The 21,052-nt window shown below is 42.4% G+C and overlaps 1 protein-coding gene and 1 non-coding gene across 2 annotated transcripts; one reads left to right on the top strand and one right to left on the bottom strand.

Annotated features, from left to right (window-relative positions):
• Nucleotides 1-8,032: 8,032 nt before the first annotated feature.
• On the top strand, nt 8,033-8,139 carry LOC148212340 (small nucleolar RNA R71). Its single transcript, XR_015789980.1, has one exon. It is a non-coding gene; the product is annotated as a small nucleolar RNA R71 (small nucleolar RNA).
• Nucleotides 8,140-16,174: 8,035 nt separating this feature from the next.
• On the bottom strand, nt 16,175-19,102 carry LOC148212339 (uncharacterized). The gene is made up of 5 exons (XM_088122190.1): nt 18,376-19,102; nt 18,250-18,303; nt 17,638-18,159; nt 17,443-17,543; nt 16,175-16,942 (listed from the first exon to the last, which is right to left on the bottom strand). The coding sequence occupies exons 1-5, from the start codon at nt 19,100-19,102 to the stop codon at nt 16,175-16,177; spliced, it is 2,172 nt and encodes a 723-aa protein (XP_087978316.1).
• Between the last annotated feature and the right edge of the window lie 1,950 nt (nt 19,103-21,052).

The raw sequence follows: 21,052 nt of genomic DNA, 5'->3' as shown, positions 1-21,052 counted from the left end.
ACCTAGCCCGAATTACTTCAAGTTAGCCAACAAAGAATCAAGGACATGCTAAAGACAATATGCATTTTACTTTAGAAACCAACGACTACGCTTCTCACTTGACTTATGTCTAAGCAAGTTAAAAGTCCTAAGACATTCCCTAATATGTCTATTATGAGATATATCTTAGTTTTAGGATGGAAATAGTCGCAACCTCGGGTTAAGGTCCTATGTCTAGGCTACTTAAGCGGAACCCTTATGTCTAAGGCGCTCCTCTCCTCGGTTTAACCACTCAACAATGCAAATAAGCAACCTTTTCAGTATTGACTTGTTAAGACTTACAGTGGCCTTCTCTAAATCCTAACTTTTTGGGAAAACATGTTGAGCAATGAATGGAAAGCAAAAACATTACTTCTTAGCAACCCTTTTTAGACATAAAAGGCTAACTATCCATAACCGGGCTAGAGACGGGAATTTAGAAAGACATATTGAAGAAAATACAGCAAGTAAAATGGTTGAATGTGGAATACATGTGTGAAAAACAACAGCTAACTAACGGAGAGTTTTTATCGGGATTGAGAGCTTCGCCCTTCTCTTTCAAGCAAGGGGGAGTGTCACGTGCTCTTTCCTCCAAAACACAACTCTCTTAACTAAAAATAAAGTAAAGGCAAAGGGAAGATAAGCAAAGTGCTGGATTTTTATATATTTGAATAAGTAGAAAATAACTAAGTACAAATGGAAACAAAACAAAGCTCAATAACGGAATATAAAGTGCTCGGGATTTAAAAACCAAAAGCAACTAATGAAAGCAACTCAAAAGTACTTAGAAAGCAACAAAGAAACACTAAAAATGATCAAGAGAAAGAAGCAAGGCTTGATGAATTTGGTGGAGAAGTTGCTGGAATTTATAGCTGTGCAGACTTGGTTAGGTAGGTCCTAAATTGATGGTGAATCACCCATTTCCAACTCTTTTGACTGACCAAATCGTGCTCAAACTGATAGTGGAACACTAATTCTACACGTATGTATCGGTGGGAACCACCAAAACGCATTGGAAGACGCGTTTCATTAAGGGCAAAGTTGGAAGAAAACCAGTTTTTCTGCTGGCGCCTGGCGCCTCCCATGAAGGTTTTTCCGTCTTTTTGCTTCTTTTGATTAATTTGCACTCCCAAATGGTCCTAAAATGTCATAAATACAATATAAGCCAACCACAAACCATAATATATGAATTTTGCATGAATTGGAACTCAAACGACCGAGAAAAATCCGAAACAAAGCTGAAACATTGTAAAAACAGCATCTAAAACCTTCTTTTTACGCATGTAAACAAGCGTAATCACACCCCCAAACTTAACTTTTTGCTTATCCTCAAGCAAAACTTAGCAACTTTAATCAGCTTTCTAACACATGGACAAGGAAAAGCAAAAGCAACCGAGATGTTCAATCATAAATTGTATCAAGGAAAAGATGTCAAAGCCTACCATTCTATTGCCTTTGTAAGCTTAGTCACTATAAACCAAGTTTGAAATGATAAAAACTTTCTCTTTCAAAAATCCTTTTTCCTTTCAAAAACAGAAAACGTTTTCAAATACCCCTAAGGAATCTGCACACTCCCTTTTTACACTAAGACTTTTACATCTGAAAGACCGGCTACTAGCCCCTGAGGTCTTCACACACTAACATCGGTTTCAACCACAGCTACTCGTAGAAAGACTCTGAACTAACAGCTAGGTCATAAAACGACGACAATGAGAAACACGAAGTCACTTATGGTGTCTACAGTAGGACTCGGGAATCATAAATACATTTTCTTTAACTCTCATTGTTTTTACCACTCTTTTCTTTCTAACACAAGTCTTTTCCCCACTCTTATTTTCTCTCAACAATACTTTTTTTTTTTTTTTTACTCTTTTGCAACTTTTTTTTTCTTTCTTTCGTTTTTATTTTTTTAGCTAAGTGCTTTTTCAACATTTTCTTTCTTTCCAACTGACTCTTTTTCAAAAGAAAATAGCATGATTTTTTAAATATAAATAACACCTTATCTTTCTGAAACAACGACTGACACAACGACTGTCCCCCCCAAACTTAAGAGAGACGGTGTCCTCACTGGGAAAAGACTTTTGCATCAGATGAAAAAAAAGCTTAACAGTAAAAAGGACAAGGACTTCCTATATAGGGGCAAAGAAAAAGCTTAAAGTCTGTAAAGATCAAAAAGACAGAAAAGAAAATGAGTTTATCACATAAACAAAGGAAATAGCTCAAAGCTTAGTCAGACATAGAAAAGAAAACTCAACAATCTCTTATAATCATCATGGACATGAAATCACATACACAGCACATATGCTTCAAAATAGGCATGTGAAAAGCTAAACTAAGGTTAAGTGAAGGCATACTTTAAGTGATCAGAAGATAAACGATACTAATTTATTCATGCATCAACTGAGCTCGAAACATAATCAATACAAAAAAAACATGCGTAGTAATGCTAGAATATGCAAACTACGTCATTAACCAAAAGAATAAAACACAAAAAATAGCAAAGAAGGAACCTCCCCTTCATGAAGTCGGAGGTTGTGGACTAGGATCAATGTCAGTACTGGGAGATGGATGACCAAGGATAGCAGCTAGCGCTGGAGGCCATGAAGGTAAAACCGCAAAATCCAATGAAGCCCTTAAGTTGTAGATATGTTGCACGACTTCTCGAACCTCATCTCGCAGCTGTTGGTTCTCCTCTCGAAGACGACGGATCTCCGATGTAGGAGACATCCCAGTACCTTCCCTTCTTTGTAACGCATGGGCGATAATACGCCGAATATTCTTCTCTTCCACAATTGGGGCATCTCTCTTAATTTGATCCTCAGGGAGCTGTACACCTTGTCGCAAGCATAAAGAAGTGACCAAACGTGGGTGATAAAGCTTACCACGTGTCCGGTGGGCACACTCATGGATACTAGTATTGATCAATTCTCCATAATTCACATTTATGCCCTTTAGCATGGCATAAACCAGCAATGCCCTATCCTGAGTGACATGCTCATCATGCTCCGTTGGCAGAATTCTGTTTTTGACTATGTATAACCATCCTGCAGCAGCTAGGGAAACATTCTCGGGTTTTAGTCGTACCTTGCCATGAGTAGTCAAATCCCAAGTAGCAGAGGGCTTCCCAACACATGCTAGAGCCTCATCAAGCTGTGCTAGAGTCGGAGTCACTAACATCTTATTGCCCACAGCATCTCTGATATTCTCAATGTTGAAGGTGTAGTTGATCTGAGTGGCATCAAACCGTATTTCCTTCCCGCGCACTATGGCTATATGTGACTGGGGATGGAGAGTAGCATAGAACTCTCTAACTAACTCCAAAGCCTCACATTGTATGGGCTGAATGAGTGGTCTCCACTCTTTGTCTCTAGCGGTCTCCCTCCAATCATCAGGCACATCTCCTAGAGTGAGATCGAATCCCAATTCTGTCATAATCTTACGGGATTTCATTAATGAAGTTCGAGTGGCTAAATTTGCCGCGTTCCATTTCGTCTCGACCTCCTCTCCCTCAGACAAGTCCAGTTCAATTGTATCAACTGGCCCAGGTGCCACTACCTTCTTCTTAGCTTCAGCTGCTTTAGCTTTCGCAGCTCTCGTTTTAGGTTCATTCACAGGCACTGTTGGCTTCTTAGCCTGAACTGCACGACGTTTTGAACTCTTTCTCTTCCGCCTCTTGTATTGGAACATTTCCCTTATCGTCTGCGTGTCCTCAAGATCTTCTTCGCTGGTAGGTTCTTGAGTACTATTCTCCCCAACCTTGGATCTACCTGTATCACACCCAAGCGGGTTAACTGTATTAGAAGGAATAGTGTGAGCATTCCTTACCCCTGGTAGAGTGGCCATCGGTGTGACATACTCATCCGTTGCCAACAGAGTAGATCCAGTTGCCCCAGTAGGCAACTCTTGGTGACTACAAAACACTCCTTCTGTAGGTGTATCCAATGGGGAAGGTTCCTGAGTATCTGTTCTCACCACTTCGTTGTCGGTATCCTCTGTTTCCGGCATATTTGAACAATTGCCTCGTGAAACCAGTAGAAAATCATCATTACCATCTTCCGGTGTAATAATCAATGGAGATGAATAAAACTGCTCCTCGTCCCTGTTCTCCATAGTCGAATCCTTAGGTGTCAGACGCCTACTACTCCCATCTTCCTCAATTTCTGGGTCTATCATCACCTCCTTGCCCTTCCTCTTTTGCCCTATCAACACCCCGGGCTCTAGCCTATGGCTATGGCTCTTGTCTTGCTCTCCTCCATGCTCATCTCCTGCATCCATTGGCATATTGGTTGGGGTTGGCATCCTAGGAGGCTCTAAGGGTATTAGTTGTCCCATGTTGAAGGTACTCAATATGTTAGGGTTCAATTGGGGTGCTTGAGGTCCTCTTTCTAGGAATGGAAGTTGAGGTGGTGGGGAAACTCTAGGTGAAATCATACCATAATTATGTGGAGGTACCCAATGACCCATTCCATAATAAGGTGGAAGGCTAGGAAATAGAGTAGATGGGTTTGGCATTCCATAAGGATGAACACTAGCTGGAATTTGCATTTGAGACAATGGAAAATGATAGGAAGGAACCGGGTTAAACATAAACGGTTGGTACATACCCGGATTGATCATTGGAGGAAGTTGTTGAGGATTTTCAGCCCTAAACTCACTGTTTTGAGGTATATTAAAAGTGGGTAGTTGCTGAAAATTAACATAACCATGTGGGCTCATTATAGGATGTTGTGTAGGAGCTTGGGATGGAGGACATTCAAATGTTTGAAGCGGGTTTCCTCCCCTAACAGCAGCTAGCCTAGAATCTGAACCCATGTGGTGTTGGAAGTTCTCCAATGGTGGAAAAGGAATGCTTGTGGCATTTGGAGCTTAAGTAGAAGAGGTAGGAAGTGAAGTATGTTGAGAAGAGGAAGCCATAGATGTAAGCAAATGCTGGAAATTTCTTCTTCTTTGGTGGTGGCTGAAAATCGAAAACAAGGGTGATGAAGGGAGTGGGTTTTGCCGAAAAAACAAGGGGAAGAAGAGAGTTGTGTGGGTTTTGGTGGAGTTGTAAAGCTTAGGCAATGGGTCTATTTAAAGCTTTCCCCAAACTAAATCCTAAATGGAAAGGGATTGATATTTAAGTTCAACTAGGTTTCCTAAACCTAAAAGGAAAAGAAAACAAATTTGAATACAAAATAGGATTAGGGAAACAAAATTTGAGTTTGAAGAGAAGTTTTTAAAGTTAAATCATAGAGGATTAATGTTTGACCTGAAATAAAACCCATAAAAGTAGAAAAATGAAACCCAATTCACGAAGGAAAACGAAATTCGAACTGCTGGAAAACAGGGCAGGCGCCAGGCGCCTGCGTGATTTATTTTCGCAAAGGGCAGGCGCCAGGCGCCTGCGTCAAATTTTTTCAATGTTTTTTTTTTCTTTCTTTCTTTTTGTTTTTCAACGTTTTCCAAAAACATTCTTAATAAGCAAAACTTTTTATAATTAAACAAAAAGAATGTAAGATACAAAAATTTTCTTCCTTTACTTTTGTTCTTTCCAAACGGATAAGAAGGAAAAACATTTTTCGCAAACATTTATTGACCTGAAAGTTGAATAGAGGTTTTTCCTCTATCCACTGGTTCTCCAAAATACAGCTTAAGTCTCTGCCTATTTACTTTAAAAATACTTCCCTTAGAGTCAACTAGATCCACTGCCCCATATGGGTAAACTTTAAAAATTTTAAAGGGACCAGACCATCTAGACTTAAGTTTCCCAGGAAAAAGTTTCAACCTAGAATTGAATAACAGAACCAGATCACCTTCTTGAAGATTGTTCGGTCGAAGACGCCTATCATGCCACTGTTTAGTTTTTTCCTTAAACAGCTTAGCATTCTCATAAGAAAATTGCCTTTGACTCTCGATAAAGTTCTTAGCATCTTCTTCCAATAAGATTTTGTGCATGCAAAAGGCCGGGCTTATCCCTCGGATATCTGCTATCGTCCATCCAATGGCCTTTTTGTGCTTCTCCAAAATCTGCAATAAAGAATATTCATTAGTAGGTGATAAATTGGAAGTTATAATAACCGGTACAGTGTCGTTATCCCCTAGATACACATATTTCAAATGCGACGACAATGGCTTCTGCTCCAAAGTGGGTGGTTCCACTATGGACGGAAGTAACGACTTGCATTCTTCTTTTTGTATTTTTTCAATAGGATTAGTCACATCTTCCGGTCCTTCTACCATCTTATCAAGCTCTTCTTCAATCTCTGTAACTAACAAGTCATAAAACTCATCAAACATAACAGGATTCAAGCTAGTTATAGCAGAGCACTCTTCAAAGTCTCCTGGTAATTTCATGGCATCTAGAACGTTAAATTTAACTTCTTCATTATTTACCCTCATTGTAATTTCTCCCTTCCTCACATTAAAAACTGTATCCCTAGTGGCTAGAAATGGTCTTCCCAAAATAATGGGAACGTCTAAGTCCGCCTCGCAATCTAGAATGATAAAGTCCGCAGGGAAAATGAATTTGTCCACCTGGACTAAAACATCTTCTATCTTTCCCTCAGGTCTTATGATAGATCTATTTGCTAGTTGGAGGATAACCGTAGTAGATCTAGCTTCTCCTATGCCTAAAGATTTGAAAACTGATAATGGCATAAGATTAATGCTAGCGCCTAGATCACATAATGCCCTACCTAAGTTTTTTCCTCCTATGGAACATGGAATGGTAAAACTGCCAGGATCGTTACATTTCATGGGTAGCGGGCTGCCTACAACTTCACTACTACATTTTGTCCTGGCTACCAGTTCATGCTCTCCTATTTTTTTCTTCCTAGAAACTATATCTTTCAAAAACTTAGCATAATTTGGCATCTGTTCTAGAGCATCTACTAATGGTATATTTATATGCAATTGTTTTAAAATATCTAAAAATTTTCTAAACTGGGAATCATTATTTTTCTTAACTAATCTTTGTGGAAACGGGGGAGTAGGGGTAAAAGAAGGTTGTACCTGTGGAGGAACACTCGGGGTGTCCTCATTACCTTTTCTAATATTTTCTTTCTCTGGTGTTGTTGGATTTTCTGGTATCTTTACAATTGGTTCAGTGGACGGAATCTGTACATCTGTTGTTGGCATTGTTGGTCCATCATATGCCAGTCCACTCCTAAGGGTGACAGCTTTGCACTGTTCTTTCCCTTCTCGTCTTGGTAATTCAGTATGGCCTGGAAAAGAACCTTGTGGTCTATTCTTCAATTCATTGGCGAGCTGTCCCAATTGGGTCTCGAAATTCCTCATTGATGCCGCTTGGGATTGTATCACTGCGTCGGTTCGGGCCATGTACTCCTTCATCATATTCTCAAGATTTGAGTTGTTATTTTGAACTGGTGGAGTCTGTGTTCTCTGATTGTACTGCTGTTGCGGTGGTGGGATGTATTGCTGTGTAGGTGGAACATAGAACTGTTTGTTCTGCTGGCTCTACCCTTGATTAAAACCGCTCGAAACTCCTTGACCTCCCCATGAGAAATTAGGGTGGTGCCTCCAACCTTGGTTGTAGGTGTTCGAATATGGGTTAAAGTTCCTATTGTTCCCATGTCCTACATAAAAAACGGAAGCAGGGTTATGTGGACAATTATCATAAATATGGTTTTCACTGCAAAATGAACAAATGAGATCGTTGACTTGGCAAACAGGGGCAGGAGTGCAAAAATCCGACTGCACAGGTTGTATCGGCGTGGCTAATGGATTTTTTATTCCCAATGCCATCTCTTTTAGCCTCTGGTTCATTGTAACCATCTCTTTTTGCATCGAGGTCGCAATGTCCAGAGCCAAAACTCCAGCTGGATCTTGTTTCTTTGGTGCTGCCCTAGATCTTTGCGAACACCATAGTTCGTTGTGTGAAGCTAAGTCATTTAGGATGTCAACTATCTCGTTGAATGTCTTCTTTGCAAAGGCTCCATTGGCAGCATTGTTTAGCATCATCTTAGTAGGATTATCTAAACCTCTAAAGAAATGTTCTATCTGGATGCATGCCGGCAAGCCATGGTTCGGACATTTCCTGATTAGTTCTTTAAATCTTTCCCACGCCTCGTGAACAGGTTCACGATCATACTGTCTAAAGGAGATGATCTCCTCTCTGATATCAGCGTGGCGAGTAGGTGGGAAGAATTTTGTTAAGAACTTCTCCACTAACGACCCCTATGTGGTGATGGATCCCAGTGGAAATGCATTGAGCCATGCTCTAGCTTGGTCCTTCAAAGAAAATGGAAAAAGTGTTAGTCTCAGAGCATCGTCTGTTATACCAGGTAATCGAAATTCATTTGCAATTTGAATGAATGATTTCAGATGATCATGTGGATCCTCATGTTCCTGCCCTCCAAAATGTCCAATTGTCTGCAACATTTGGAACATCATTGGTTTAAGCTCAAAGTTTGCGTGGGCTGGAATAGGGTTGACTATCCCTTTATCAAAGTTCTGAAAAGCCGTGGCGGCATATTCTCGCATTGCCACGTCTCTGTTGTCCGCCATTTGGATATGGTTGAATTCATCATTTCTTGCATGATCCCTCATATTACCGTTAACAGCAGGTGGATCAACCGGATCACGAGGTGGAATATCTGCCATTGATGTGCTCGTACTCTCTACCTCACTTTCAGGACGGATTTCACCTTCTCTCTCTTTTTGCTTTTCTAGTTGTTTTCGAAGTCTTTGCTCCTTTCGAGTTTTTCGAAGGGTCCGTTCAATCTCAGGGTCAAGGGGTAGAAGAAAAGATCTTGTGCTCATGCACTTTAACTTACCCTTGTGAGATAAACGACAAAAAATATAGAACAAAAACGGTGGATGGAAATTACACCCAGCAACAATTCACAAAAATAAAAACTAAAAGAATTTTAAAATAATTTTAAAACTAAAGTCCCCGGCAACGGCGCCAAAAACTTGACTGGGCGTTTACCGAACGCACGCACTAAGCGTGGTAACAATTATATAGATGCAAGCGCACACCTGTCAGAGTAATATAAAATGGATGAAGTATCCAAGTATCGATCCTCAAGGACTTCTAAATAATTTCCAAACTCTAAAGTTTTAAAGAATAGTGAACGTTGAAAATGGTTCTGATACGACGTCGTGCGGTGTAACTCTCGTTTATGTTGGTTTGTATGCCTAGGTAGTGTTGAATGTTCGTTGGTGATAATAGTAGAAACTTTGTATTGTTGAGCTGCCGAGATCTGTCGTGGAATGATGTGTGTTTGCAGGGAATATTAGTTAAAATAAATATTATGGTGGAGATGTTTGTTGTCTGAAATCTGTATGAAGTGTTTGGCATGTTTTATGAATTTTTATTATTTCTGGCAATGCTTAATGTTTGCGGATGTTGGATAATGAGTGCTTGGGTGATTTGTGTTGGACTGCAGTCGTTTAAAAATTGTTGACCAAGCTCCGTTACGACTAAACTCACTGTGGCGTTGTTGTTAAGATTTAATATGTTGTGAAAACGTGATTGATTTATTGTTTTGCTATGAGAATGATATTTATGTTGTGGAAGCATGCTGAAATGTGTTGGTGAGTTGTGAGATGCATTGAAATCATACTGGTGGTGGTGTTGTTGATGGGCGTTGTGGTGGTTGGTGTTATTAAGGGGTTAGTACTGGAATCTTGGTTGGAGGCTAGAAACGATATGTGGAGTTTTGCAAATTATGAAGTGAATGAGTGAGTGTCAGGGCCTCGGGTATAAATGGTCGGGGGTCGATGCAAGGAGTCTTTCCGAAGGAGAACTATTGGGGCCTTGGGTATAAATGGTCAAGGGCCAATAGATTGTAAGACATCGAGGCCTCGGGTATAAATGGTCGAGGGTCGATGCACTAGTGTCGGGGCTCTGGGTATAAATGGTCAGGGGCCGACACTACCAAAAGAATGGTTTCGAGGAGCTCGAATAACTGAGGTGAACATAGTTGTATTAGAGGTGTTGGAGAGCCAGGTGGACGGTATTTGTTTTTATATGATTGTGGTTAGCATTGGGTCTTATAGAGCATGTTTATGGATGAACATATAATGTACCAGTAAAGCATGCCTATGGTTGTTCGCATACTGATATGATAAAGCATGACGATGCATGTTTCCTTTATGGTTGTGAGCATGATGTTTGTGTGTGCTTGGTGAGGGCTACTTACGGAGTATATTTCATATACTCACCCCCCCTTTCTACAATGATTGTTTCAGGTGAAGGACTCGGGAGTGACCAGGGTGATGGGACGGAGGAGACCTGACAAACGAGGACCATAGGCTGCTTAGTTTTTTCCTATTTAGTTTAATTCATTGGTTAGGGCCTTATGTTGTGGCCAACAAACGGTTTATTTGCATTTAAATATTCGAGAGATTTTTCCCTTGTCATTAGATTTGCTTCGGGTTAGGTGCCTATTTGAGATTTATTCCATTTGTTTAGATTCACATAAATTGAATAATAACTTGCCTCGTGAAGTGGTTCATGAATGTTGTTGAATGTTATTCCATGAGATTGGTTTATCGTTAATTTGCTGAGGATTGGGACTTGACTTTATAAGTTTATGTGTATAGGAAGTTGACAGGTTATAGCCGGGGTTAAATTTGATTAGTTGGGTAGTTAACGTGACCTAGAGGTGAGCGGAAATTTCTGGGTCGTCACACAAAGTATATATAACATACTTTTCTCTCTCTATCACGTTCTCCTTTGTATTCACACTATGAGTTCGATGCTCGGCCTCGTGTCGCCCTAGGTGCGGCCTCCCTACGGAAGGTGTTTGCATGGTTCAATATCGAGGTGAATGAAGATAGTATTCATAGTAAGTGGGAGAAGGACGTGTGACAACACATCCTGCGGTCTCCGCCATTGGTTTGCACCGTGAGGTTTCATACATGACCTGCGTGTCGTCCTGGAGGGACCATCCCTACGGAGGGTTCATTGTATGGAATCAAAACCAAGGCAAACTCCAAAAATGGATAAGGGTCTCTTAGATTTTGCTCCAATATTTTTCTTCCCTACGGCGGGATTATTGGGGTGGATCTCTGAGATCTGAAAATAATGGGTCACGCTTACAGGGAGTTGTTAAGTTAGTTAGCAATTTCCTGACCAAATAAACGATGACTAAAGTTTATAGGAATAAGAGTTATTCTGGTGTAAAATTTAGTTGAGAAAGTCTCAATTCAGTGAAGGAGTACTTGTCTGCCCTACGGTAGCTGTTGCTCTAAATCAGTGAAGCGTCGTTGCAAAACAATTTTGTTAGGGTGCTTAATTACTTTTGCTAAAATTTGATTGGGTTTAAAGGCAAATGCATGAAACTGATATAGGTTGTTTTTACTTTCAGCATGTCTGCTTCCATTATTCCACTCCTAGCCGCTCAAAAACTTAACGGCGAGAATTACAAACAATGGAAATCGAATCTAAACACTATTCTCGTGATAGATGATCTTAGATTCGTCTTGCAAAAGGATCGTCCTCAAGCTCCTGCGCCTAACGCCATTGTGGCGGTGCACAACGCCTATGACAGGTGGATCAAGGTCAATGACAAGGCCAAGGTCTACATCCTGGTGAGCATATCTGATGTGCTTTCCAAGAAGCACGAGGACACGGTTTGTAACAACCCAGAATTTCCCACACACTTCTAAGTCACGTTAACTACCCAACTGATTAAACTTAACCCTAAACACGTGATGCCAACTTCCTATGCAACAATTATATAAAATCAAGTTCCACCTCTCATCAATTCAACAATAAATCAATTTCATAGAATATCAATCAACAACATCCGTGGACAACCTCACGAGGCAATTTTATTATTCAAACTAGGCAAAACTCAATGAATGGAAGAAAAGTAAAATAGACACCTATCCCGAAATAAAATTAATAACAAGTGGGAACCTCCCAATTATTCAAATACGATCAAATAGTTTATTGACCATAATATAAGGTCTTAACTAATAACTTAAGCTAAGCAAGAGTGACTAAGTAGCCTATGGTCCTCGCTCGTCATGTCTCCTTCGTCTCATCACCATGGTCACCAACGAGTCCTTCACCTGAAACAATAATTGTAGAGGGGGGGGGGGTGAGTATATAAAATATACTCCATAAGTAGCCCTCACCAACAACACACACACATCATGCTCAACTAAATCATGAAACATTCATAGTCATGCTTTTCATCACATAATGCTTTCAAACATAGACACATTCTATAAAATTCGGTGACAACTACAACCAGGACCACATTAACTACCAACCTCTAGTCTCCCTAACATCTCAAGTACCTCTACACTTATCACAGCTATCCTAGCCTTCCACAATTAACTCCTTCGAGTAGAGTCGGCCCCTGACCATTTTTACCCAGAGCCCCGACACTACTGCATCGGCCCTCGACCATTTTTACCCGAGGCCCCGATGACTTCACCATCTATTGGCCCTTGACCATTTTTACACAAGGCCCCAATAGCTTTCCTTCCAAAAGATTCCTCGCATCGACCCTCGACCATTTTTTCCCGAGGCCTCATACTCAATTAGTGACGTATCAGCCCTCGACCATTTATACCTGATGCCCTGACACTCGCCCATTGACTTTCTCTAAGAATCCAACTCTCCCAGAGTCTTACTATATACTTTCTTAAGCCATGACCCATACATCCTTCAGCTCACAAACAATTCAGCATGCTTCCACAACATAAACAGCATTCTAATAATGAAATAATAACTCAATCATGCTTCCACGATATAACATTTCTTAACAACAGCTCCACAATGAGTTTGTCACAACAAAGCATAACCAAGCAAATTCTTAAACGATTAGAGCCCAACATAGTTCACCCAAAACGCTTAATATCCAACATCAATATTCAATAAGCATTACTAAGTATAATAACTCACAAAACACGCCGAACAATTCATATATGTTCAGACAACAAACATTTCCACGGCAATACTCAGCAGTTTAGCAAAGCAGAAATCTCACCATTTCCACCGACAACTATCCAATGCTACTCCAAGTATACCGATTAACACAACGAGAGTTATTTAGCACAATGACGTATCAAAATTAATATTAAACGCCACAAAACCAGCACATTAGAGACCATTCAACACACGTTAATGCATGCACACGCCCCTTGTCTACTTACTCACAACCGCGCCCTTAAGTTTTGCGTCGATCTCACACCTAAGCACTAAAACAGAAAAATACAGCAAGTTACGTACACTATTCAGCCTTCGAAATCAATTCTAAAAGGGTTCAAATGACTCATTACCACCAAAACCGACTTCGTATAGGTGTGGGTCACCTAGATCTAGCTCGCGAAGGTGTGGGTAGCCTAAATCGAGCTTCGAATGGATGTGGGTCACCGCCAAACGTCCTAAACGCTGTTGTAACGCACGAATCCCGCCGCTGGAGTTGCTGTTCGTCGGATCGTAGCAGCATGTCGTCGAGGTTCGCCGCGGATCTGACCCGTTCGCCGTGCGCCGCCACGAGGAATCCTGCTGGAAGCGGTGCTGGCTCGTTGCAGACCGCCGGGGTTCGTGGAGAACGTTGGGCCGTTCGCCGGAGAACATGTCGCCGGAGGAAATCGCGCCACCGCTACTGTGGATCGCCGGAACGTCGAGTCGAAGTCGAGCCGTCGCTAGATGGGTCGCCGTCCGCTGCTGCTGCTGCTACGGATGTGGTCGCCGGCCGCGCTGCTGCCATTTCGAGGAGGCGCCACCGCTTCCGTCGCCGCCGTGACGTGTGGTCGCCGGTGAACAAGAAGAAGAAGAGGGGTGGGCGACGGCTAGGGCAACAAGGGAGAAAGAGAAGAAGAAGATGAAGTCCTTTTTTTTGTTTTCTTTTTCCTCCTTCCTTTGTTTTAAAACCAACTTAACCCAATAAAGGCCCAACAAGTCCAAGCCTAAGAGAAAAGAAATCCATCCCATCTTAAAACAAGGCCCACCACACGGAGTCCGGTAAATATAAATTTAATTGGAGGTTAGAGCCCGATAAATATGTATAAATTCAATTAACAATTAATTTAAAAATTAAATGAAAAATCTCCTGATTCAAGACTAACTAACCTGAGGGACTCGGGGCGTTACAGACTTCCCTCCTTCAAAAACTTTCGTCCCCGAAAGTTGACTGTTCCAACAGTTCAGGGTATCTCGCCTTGATATCGTCCTCCCGCTCCCAAGTACCTTCTTCCACTTGGTGGTTTCTCTACAAAACCTTAACCAAGAGAATCGTCCGGTTCTTTAACAACTTGGTTTCTTTTGCCAAAATTTTAACAGGTACCTTTTCGTAGCACAAGGACTCATCTAGTTGTAATGGTTCAGGGTCCAAAACGTGCGAAGGGTCATGAATGTACCTCCTCAGCATGGACACGTGAAACACATTGTGAACCGCTACCAACGATGGTGGCAAAGCCAACCTATACGCGACTGGGCCGATACGTTCCAAAATTTCATAAGGCCCAATGAACCTTGCACTGAGCTTCCCCTTCTTCCCAAATTGTAAAATTCCCTTCATGGGTGACACACGAAGAAACACCTGCTCACCTACCACAAACTCGAGCTCCCTACGCCTGGCGTCTGCATAACTCTTTTGACGGCTCTGTGCAATTTGCATCCTTCCCCTGATCTTCTGAATGGATCACACGCTCCGTCTGACCATCGGTTTGGGGGTGAAACGCTGTGCTAAAATCCAACTTAGTGCCAAGGGACTTGTGTAAACTCCGCCAAAAAGTCGAAGTGAAATGCGGGTCGCGATCGGACACTATAGATACCGGTATACCATGTAGCCCGACAATTTCCTGCAAATACAGTTCCGCCCATTTTTCTACTGTATATGTGGCCTTGCTGGGAATAAAGTGAGCAGACTTGGTCAAACGATCTACAACTACCCAAATCACAGTAAATCCCTTAACCGTCCTTGGTAGATGATATGAACCAAGGAGCTACCGTTGTTATGCCTCATGGACCGATTACAAGATCGAGAGCTAGGAATCGGTCCATGAGGCATAACAACGGTAGCTCCTTGGTTCATATCAACTAAAATTAAAACTTCCGAAGTTCTATGGTAAGACTGATCCGGAAGCGTACATTCAATGGGAGAAAGAAGTGGAGTTCGTGTTTGATTGCCATAATTTCAGTGAAGAAAAGAAGGTACGACTATGTCTTGCTCAATTCAAAGATTATGCAGTAACATGGTGGGACAAATTAATGTCAATTAGGAGACGAAACCTTGAGGCGCCAATCGATTCATGGTATGAGTTCAAGGAGTTGTTGAGGAGGCGATTTGTTCCTAGACATTTCCACAGGGACACAGCGCAAAAGCTCCAAGTGTTGAGACAAGGTAGTAAGTCTGTGGAGGACTATTACAAGGAGATGGATACGTTGATGAATCGGCTGGATCTTGAAGAGGACATGGAGAATCTCATGGCACGGTTTCTTAATGGCTTAAACAAGGAGATTGCGGATAAGGTTGATCTACAACCTTACTTTAACATCGAAGAGATGTTGCACCTTGCCATCAAAATTGAGAAGCAGCTCCAAAGGCGATCTCAAAGGTATTCTACTAAGCCCTTTTCCCATTCATCTTCTACATGGAAAACGGATAGTAAGAGTGCTGATTCTAAACTTAGAAATCGAGAGGCATATGAGAAACCAAATGAAAAGACAAGCAAATGAAAAGGTTAAGAACATGGAAAGCCAACCAAAATAATTGCAATCCCGTCCATAATGAGGGATGTGAGTGTTTGACTTGGTTTTTGAATTGAATGAGTTGACTTTGACTTGTCTTGATGGAGTTGACTTTGACCTTGACCAAGTGGACTTTAACTTGCCATAAAAACACTTAAAAATGCATAACTTGCACCAAATTGAAGTGCATAGTTCTAACTTCTTGCACATCTTCCTTTATTTCTCTTGTCGAGTTCAAGAACGCTTGGACACGAAGTAGCAAAGCTTGTTGAAGTTTCCTAGCTCTCGATCTTGTAATCGGTCCATGAGGCATAACAACGGTAGCTCCTTGGTTCATATCAGTAGTCCTGTAATGAAGTCCATAGCCACATCGTCCCACTTCCAAACTGGTATGCTCAAAGGTTGCAGCAATCCAGTAGGTCTCTGTCTTGAAGCCTTTACCTGTTGGCATGTCAAACACTTGCTAACAAACTGAGCTATTTCTCTCTTCATGTTGTGCTACCAATAATGTTTCTTAAGGTCTTGGTACATTTTGGTGCTTCCTGGATGGACCGAGTATGGAGCATTGTGTGCCTCTCCCAGTAAGTCCTTCCTCAAAGAATATTCTTTTGGCACACACAACCTTCCGCGAAAAAGCAAAGCTACCTCACCCGAAAGAGTGAAATCTACATGGCCCACCATACTAAAGCCTTTGGCCAAGCTAGGATCTTCCTTTTGGGCAACAATGATCCTCTGTCTCAAGCTAGGTCCAATTGAGAGTCGAGCCAACAACGCAGAGACATCATCTACTGTCAGCTCCACCTTCAAGCGTTCCAACTCACTGTGCATTGGACTGCAGGCCGCTACAAGAGATGCCACACTTGCCGCCTTTCTACTAAGAGCATCGGCCACCACGTTTGCTTTACCCGGATGGTAACTAATCTCACAATCATAGTCCTTCACCAACTCTAGCCACCGTCTCTGTCTTAAGTTAAGCTCCTTCTGAGTGAAAAGGTACTTCAAACTCTGATGATCCGTGAAGACCTGAATTCTTTCTCCGTAAAGGCAGTGCCTCCATAACTTTAAGGCGAAGACCACTGCTGCTAGTTCTAAGTCATGAGTGGGGTAGTTAAGCTCATGCACCTTCAGCTGTCGAGAAGCATAAGCTATAACCTTCCCATGTTGTATCAGCACACATCCCAAGCCCTTTCGCGAGGCGTCGCTGTAAACCACCAGACCTCCCGTCCCATCGGGTACAGTTAACACCAGTGCAGACACCAAACGCTTCTTTAGTTATTGAAAAGTCTCGTCACACTCGCTGTTCCAAGTGAAGGTAGCATTCTTACGAGTCAACTGCGTCAACGGTGCCGCTATCCGAGAGAAATTCTGGATGAACTTCCTGTAGTAACCAGCCAAGCCGAGGAAACTACGAATCTCTGTAACTGAACTAGGTCTTGGCCAATTGCTAACAACCTCTACCTTGGCGGGGTCTACTGCAATACCTCCCTGGTGACCGTGTGACCTAGGAAAGCCACTTTGTCTAGCCAGAACTCACACTTTGAAAACTTTGCATACAACTTATTTTCTTGTAGTGTAGTCAAAACATGTCTGAGATGCTCCTCGTGACACTTCTCAGTCTTGGAGTATATCAGGATGTCATCGATAAACACAATGACAAATGAATCTAAATAATCCCTAAAGACCCGACCCGATTCAGTAGATCCATAAAGGCTACCGGAGCATTTGTGAGTCCAAAAGACATCACGATAAACTCATAGTGCCCATACCTTGTTCTGAACGCTGTCTTTGGAATGTCGGCCTCTTTTAGCCTTAACTGGTGGTACCTCGAACGCAAGTCTATCTTCGAGAACACTTTCGCTCCCTGAAGCTGATAAAAAAGGTCATGAATACGTGGTAGGGGATACTTATTCTTAACCGTAACTTTGTTTAGTTCCCTGTAATCTATACAAAGTCGCATAAACCCTTGTCGAGTAATTCTTCCATCTGTAGCTTCAGCTCTTTCAACTCTGCCAGAGCCATTGAATAAGGTGCTTTCGAGATGGGAGCCATTTCTGGCAGCAACTCTATACAAAAGTCCACTTCGCGAGACGGAGGCAAGCCGGGGAGGTCCTCAGGGAACACGTCAGTGAACTCATTAACCACACGAACCGCCTCAATGCTCGGCACAACCTTCCTTGCATCCACAATGCTAGCCAAATAGGCCCAGGCACCACGCTGGAGAAGATGGCTGGCCTTCAATGCCGACACCACCCTCGGGACCCCGGCCTTGACTCCTTTAAAGGTAAAGTTTTGTCCGGAGGGCAAACGAAAGTTAACTTCCTTCTTCGAGCAATCAATATTAGCCCGGTTAGCAGCTAACCAATCTATGCCTAGAATCACATCGAAATTCTGCATATCCAGTTGGATTAACTTCGCCTCCAAGGTCTGACCATCGAAAGAGAGTTGGCCTCCTTTCACCACTTGACTAGTGACCAACACAGATCCTGACGATGTGGATACCGACAACAAAAAGCCTAACGATTCTAGCTCTAGGTCCGCGTGTCAAAGAAAGGTAGAAGCAATGAAAGAATGACTAGATCCAGAGTCAAATAATGCGTAAGCAGGCATACTAAGCACTAAAACAGTCCCTGCAAAAGTAACACGCATACAATAAAGCACAAGCATTTACACACAACTCAAGACTCGCAAAGAGAATGTACCTGTGACCACCGCCTCGGCATGCTCAACATCCCCCCTGGTGAGAGCGAAGACGCGCGCCCTATGGATCCCACCTTGAGTTGCCGTTGTCGCAGGGATCCTCTGGCCTAAAGCTTGGGTATTCGAGCCGGTCATCGGACACTCCCTTGCAAAATGTCCTTCCTTCTTGCACCTGTAACATATTCTTTTTCCCAACCAACATGGCCCAGCATGGCTCCTCTTACAAGAGGGGCACACCGGAGGAGCAGTCTGCCTTTGCACATGATGCTGGTGTCCTCTTGAGGGTTGACTGGAGGAGAACGATGCAAATTTCCTCTTGACCCCCGAGCTGGAGCCTATCACCTGCTGAGACTGAGGCTCCTCGAGACATTTGTCCATAACCAACGCACACCTTACTGCCGCTGCATATGTAGTTGGTTCCTTCAGAACAAGTAGCCCCTTGATCTCCCTACGCAAACCGTCAATGAACTTGTCAATCTTTAATTGCTCAGTAGGAATATATTGCATTCCAAAACGGGACAGCTCAATGAACTTTCTCTCGTATTGGGCCACAGTTAGGCTCCCTTGAGTGAGACGGAGAAACTCTGCCCGTTTTTCATTCCTGGCAGTCACGGGGAAGTAATACTCATAAAGTACGTCCTTAAATCTTGCCCATGTGACGGGTACGTTGGCGTGATCCTCCGCTGCCGCCACCGACTCCCACCAATTAACTGATTCTCCCCGAAGCATAAACACTGCTCCCCGGACCTTGAAATCGTCGGAGCATCCCTTTACACATAAAGGGCTTCCAACTCCCTGACCCATTCCTCGGCCGCAGTAGGCCTCTCACTCACCCCGTTGAACACGGGTGGCCCAAAGCGTTTGAAATCTCTGATAAACTGAACCTCATCTTGCGGAAGTTGTGCCCGGCGAGGCTGCTGCACTTGAGCTCCACCGGCTCCGTTCGCATTATCCAGCAGTACTTGCAATGCCTCAGCTAGCAACGCCACCTGGGGATTCACCTGGGGAACTCCCTGAGGAGCTGCCTGAGGGCCCGGGGGTGCTAGCCCTCTAGGAACTACCGAGGGAACATTTGGATCCGCTGCTCCCTCACCCCCAGGGTCTTTCGTGTGGAGACATGCGAGTGGGGGTATCCTATACAATGAGTTTGTATAAGACTGGACTGCGAAATAATTAATCTTTAGCAGTAACACCGTTAGCTAATAGATTAATATTTCAATAGGATGACTAGGTAACTCGATCTCAATCCTGAGTGACTTATATAGTCATGCTTGTTAAAGCTCGTCCTTTCATTTGTATGGGTGAGAGTGGCCCGAACCGCCGACTCAATATTCCTACCATTTTGGGGACGAGACCGAGTGGGAAGCTGGGAATATAACTACACAAGATGGAATTCACTCATTCTCTACTTTAGGGTAAGTAGATGAGTGTTCTCTTAAGTGCTGATTTCGGGACTTGAACAAGGGGCCCTACCCTCTCACTGGTCCGAGAGGGACTTCCGGTTATTTGTTGGACCATAATCGGGTTGTTCATTAGAGAATCAGCGGTAATTATGGTCTAAAATGTAACACAGGGGTAAAACGGTAATTTGACCTAGTTGTGCTTACGAACACTCGGGAAGGATTGACTTACTGTTAATGGTCAAAATCCATGGACACATAATATTCTACAATGAGAAGAGTGCAACTGTGTGTCTGTTAGGGTTGACTTTTTACTGCACAAACATGTGTCAGTAGATTTGTTTGACCACAATTTTGACCCCTTTCCTATCATTATTTGCCAAAAAGGATTACATATTCTGAAAGTAGAACATGCATTGAACATTTCTGCATAAAAGTCAAACTATGGTACTTTAGGAAAAATATGAGAAAAATGCGGTCAAAACCGAAAGAAAATAACAGTTTTCTGTTTTAAAAGAATTGCGCCTGGCGCAATTTTGGACACCAACTTTGGCAAAACATGCGTTTTGATTAATGAGCGGCAAGGAGGACATTTCCTATGTGTTGAATCAAGTTGTAACAGTGAGTCTAAGTAAAATAGGAGTGTTAGATGTATCTCAACTCATTTTCAGCTAAAGAGGTGAGAAGTTCAACAACTCCAAGGGCCTATATAAGAAAGTCATCTCTCCAGCATCAAATCATCCCTTCAAAGTTCGTTTTCAGCTTCATTTACTCTCTCCTTCGTTATAGCACTCGTTCGGTATTTCCTTGTTTTTTCGTACTTTTGCTTACCATATTGCCTTTAATTAAAGTTCTATCTTTTTCTCTGCATTTATTTTGTTCTTCTTAAGTTCTTTAGCGAGTTTACACTCCCCTCACGCTCGAGAGAGAAGAGGGTCATGCTAGAACTCATTGTACGACTCGTTATTCGTTTTAATTCAATGAAAAATACTTCCTTTATGTTTTTGTGCATTTTCTTTCCTTTAAAAATGTTCTAAATTTGTTATCAACCTCGTTCTGGAATGCGTTAGTCAAAATGATTTGATTTTCAACACGCTCGGGATTTGCCTAGAATTGAACATGACACTTTTTTGGATTGGTTTCTAAAAACTTATTTTTACGTCTTTTCTCCATTTGGCCAGTGGGAACTTGATTTATACACTAAAGTCCACCCCTGAGAAGGGTGAGTTAGGTAAAATAATAGGAAACCAATATGGGATGTGACTTAGACATAAGCGTA

The sequence above is a fragment of the Momordica charantia genome (genome assembly GCF_013281855.1).
Source record: "Momordica charantia cultivar OHB3-1 chromosome 3 unlocalized genomic scaffold, Mcharantia_2.0 BLBB01000003.1, whole genome shotgun sequence".
Taxonomy (NCBI): Eukaryota; Viridiplantae; Streptophyta; class Magnoliopsida; order Cucurbitales; family Cucurbitaceae; genus Momordica; species Momordica charantia.
This window is presented reverse-complemented; position numbering and strand designations above follow the sequence as displayed.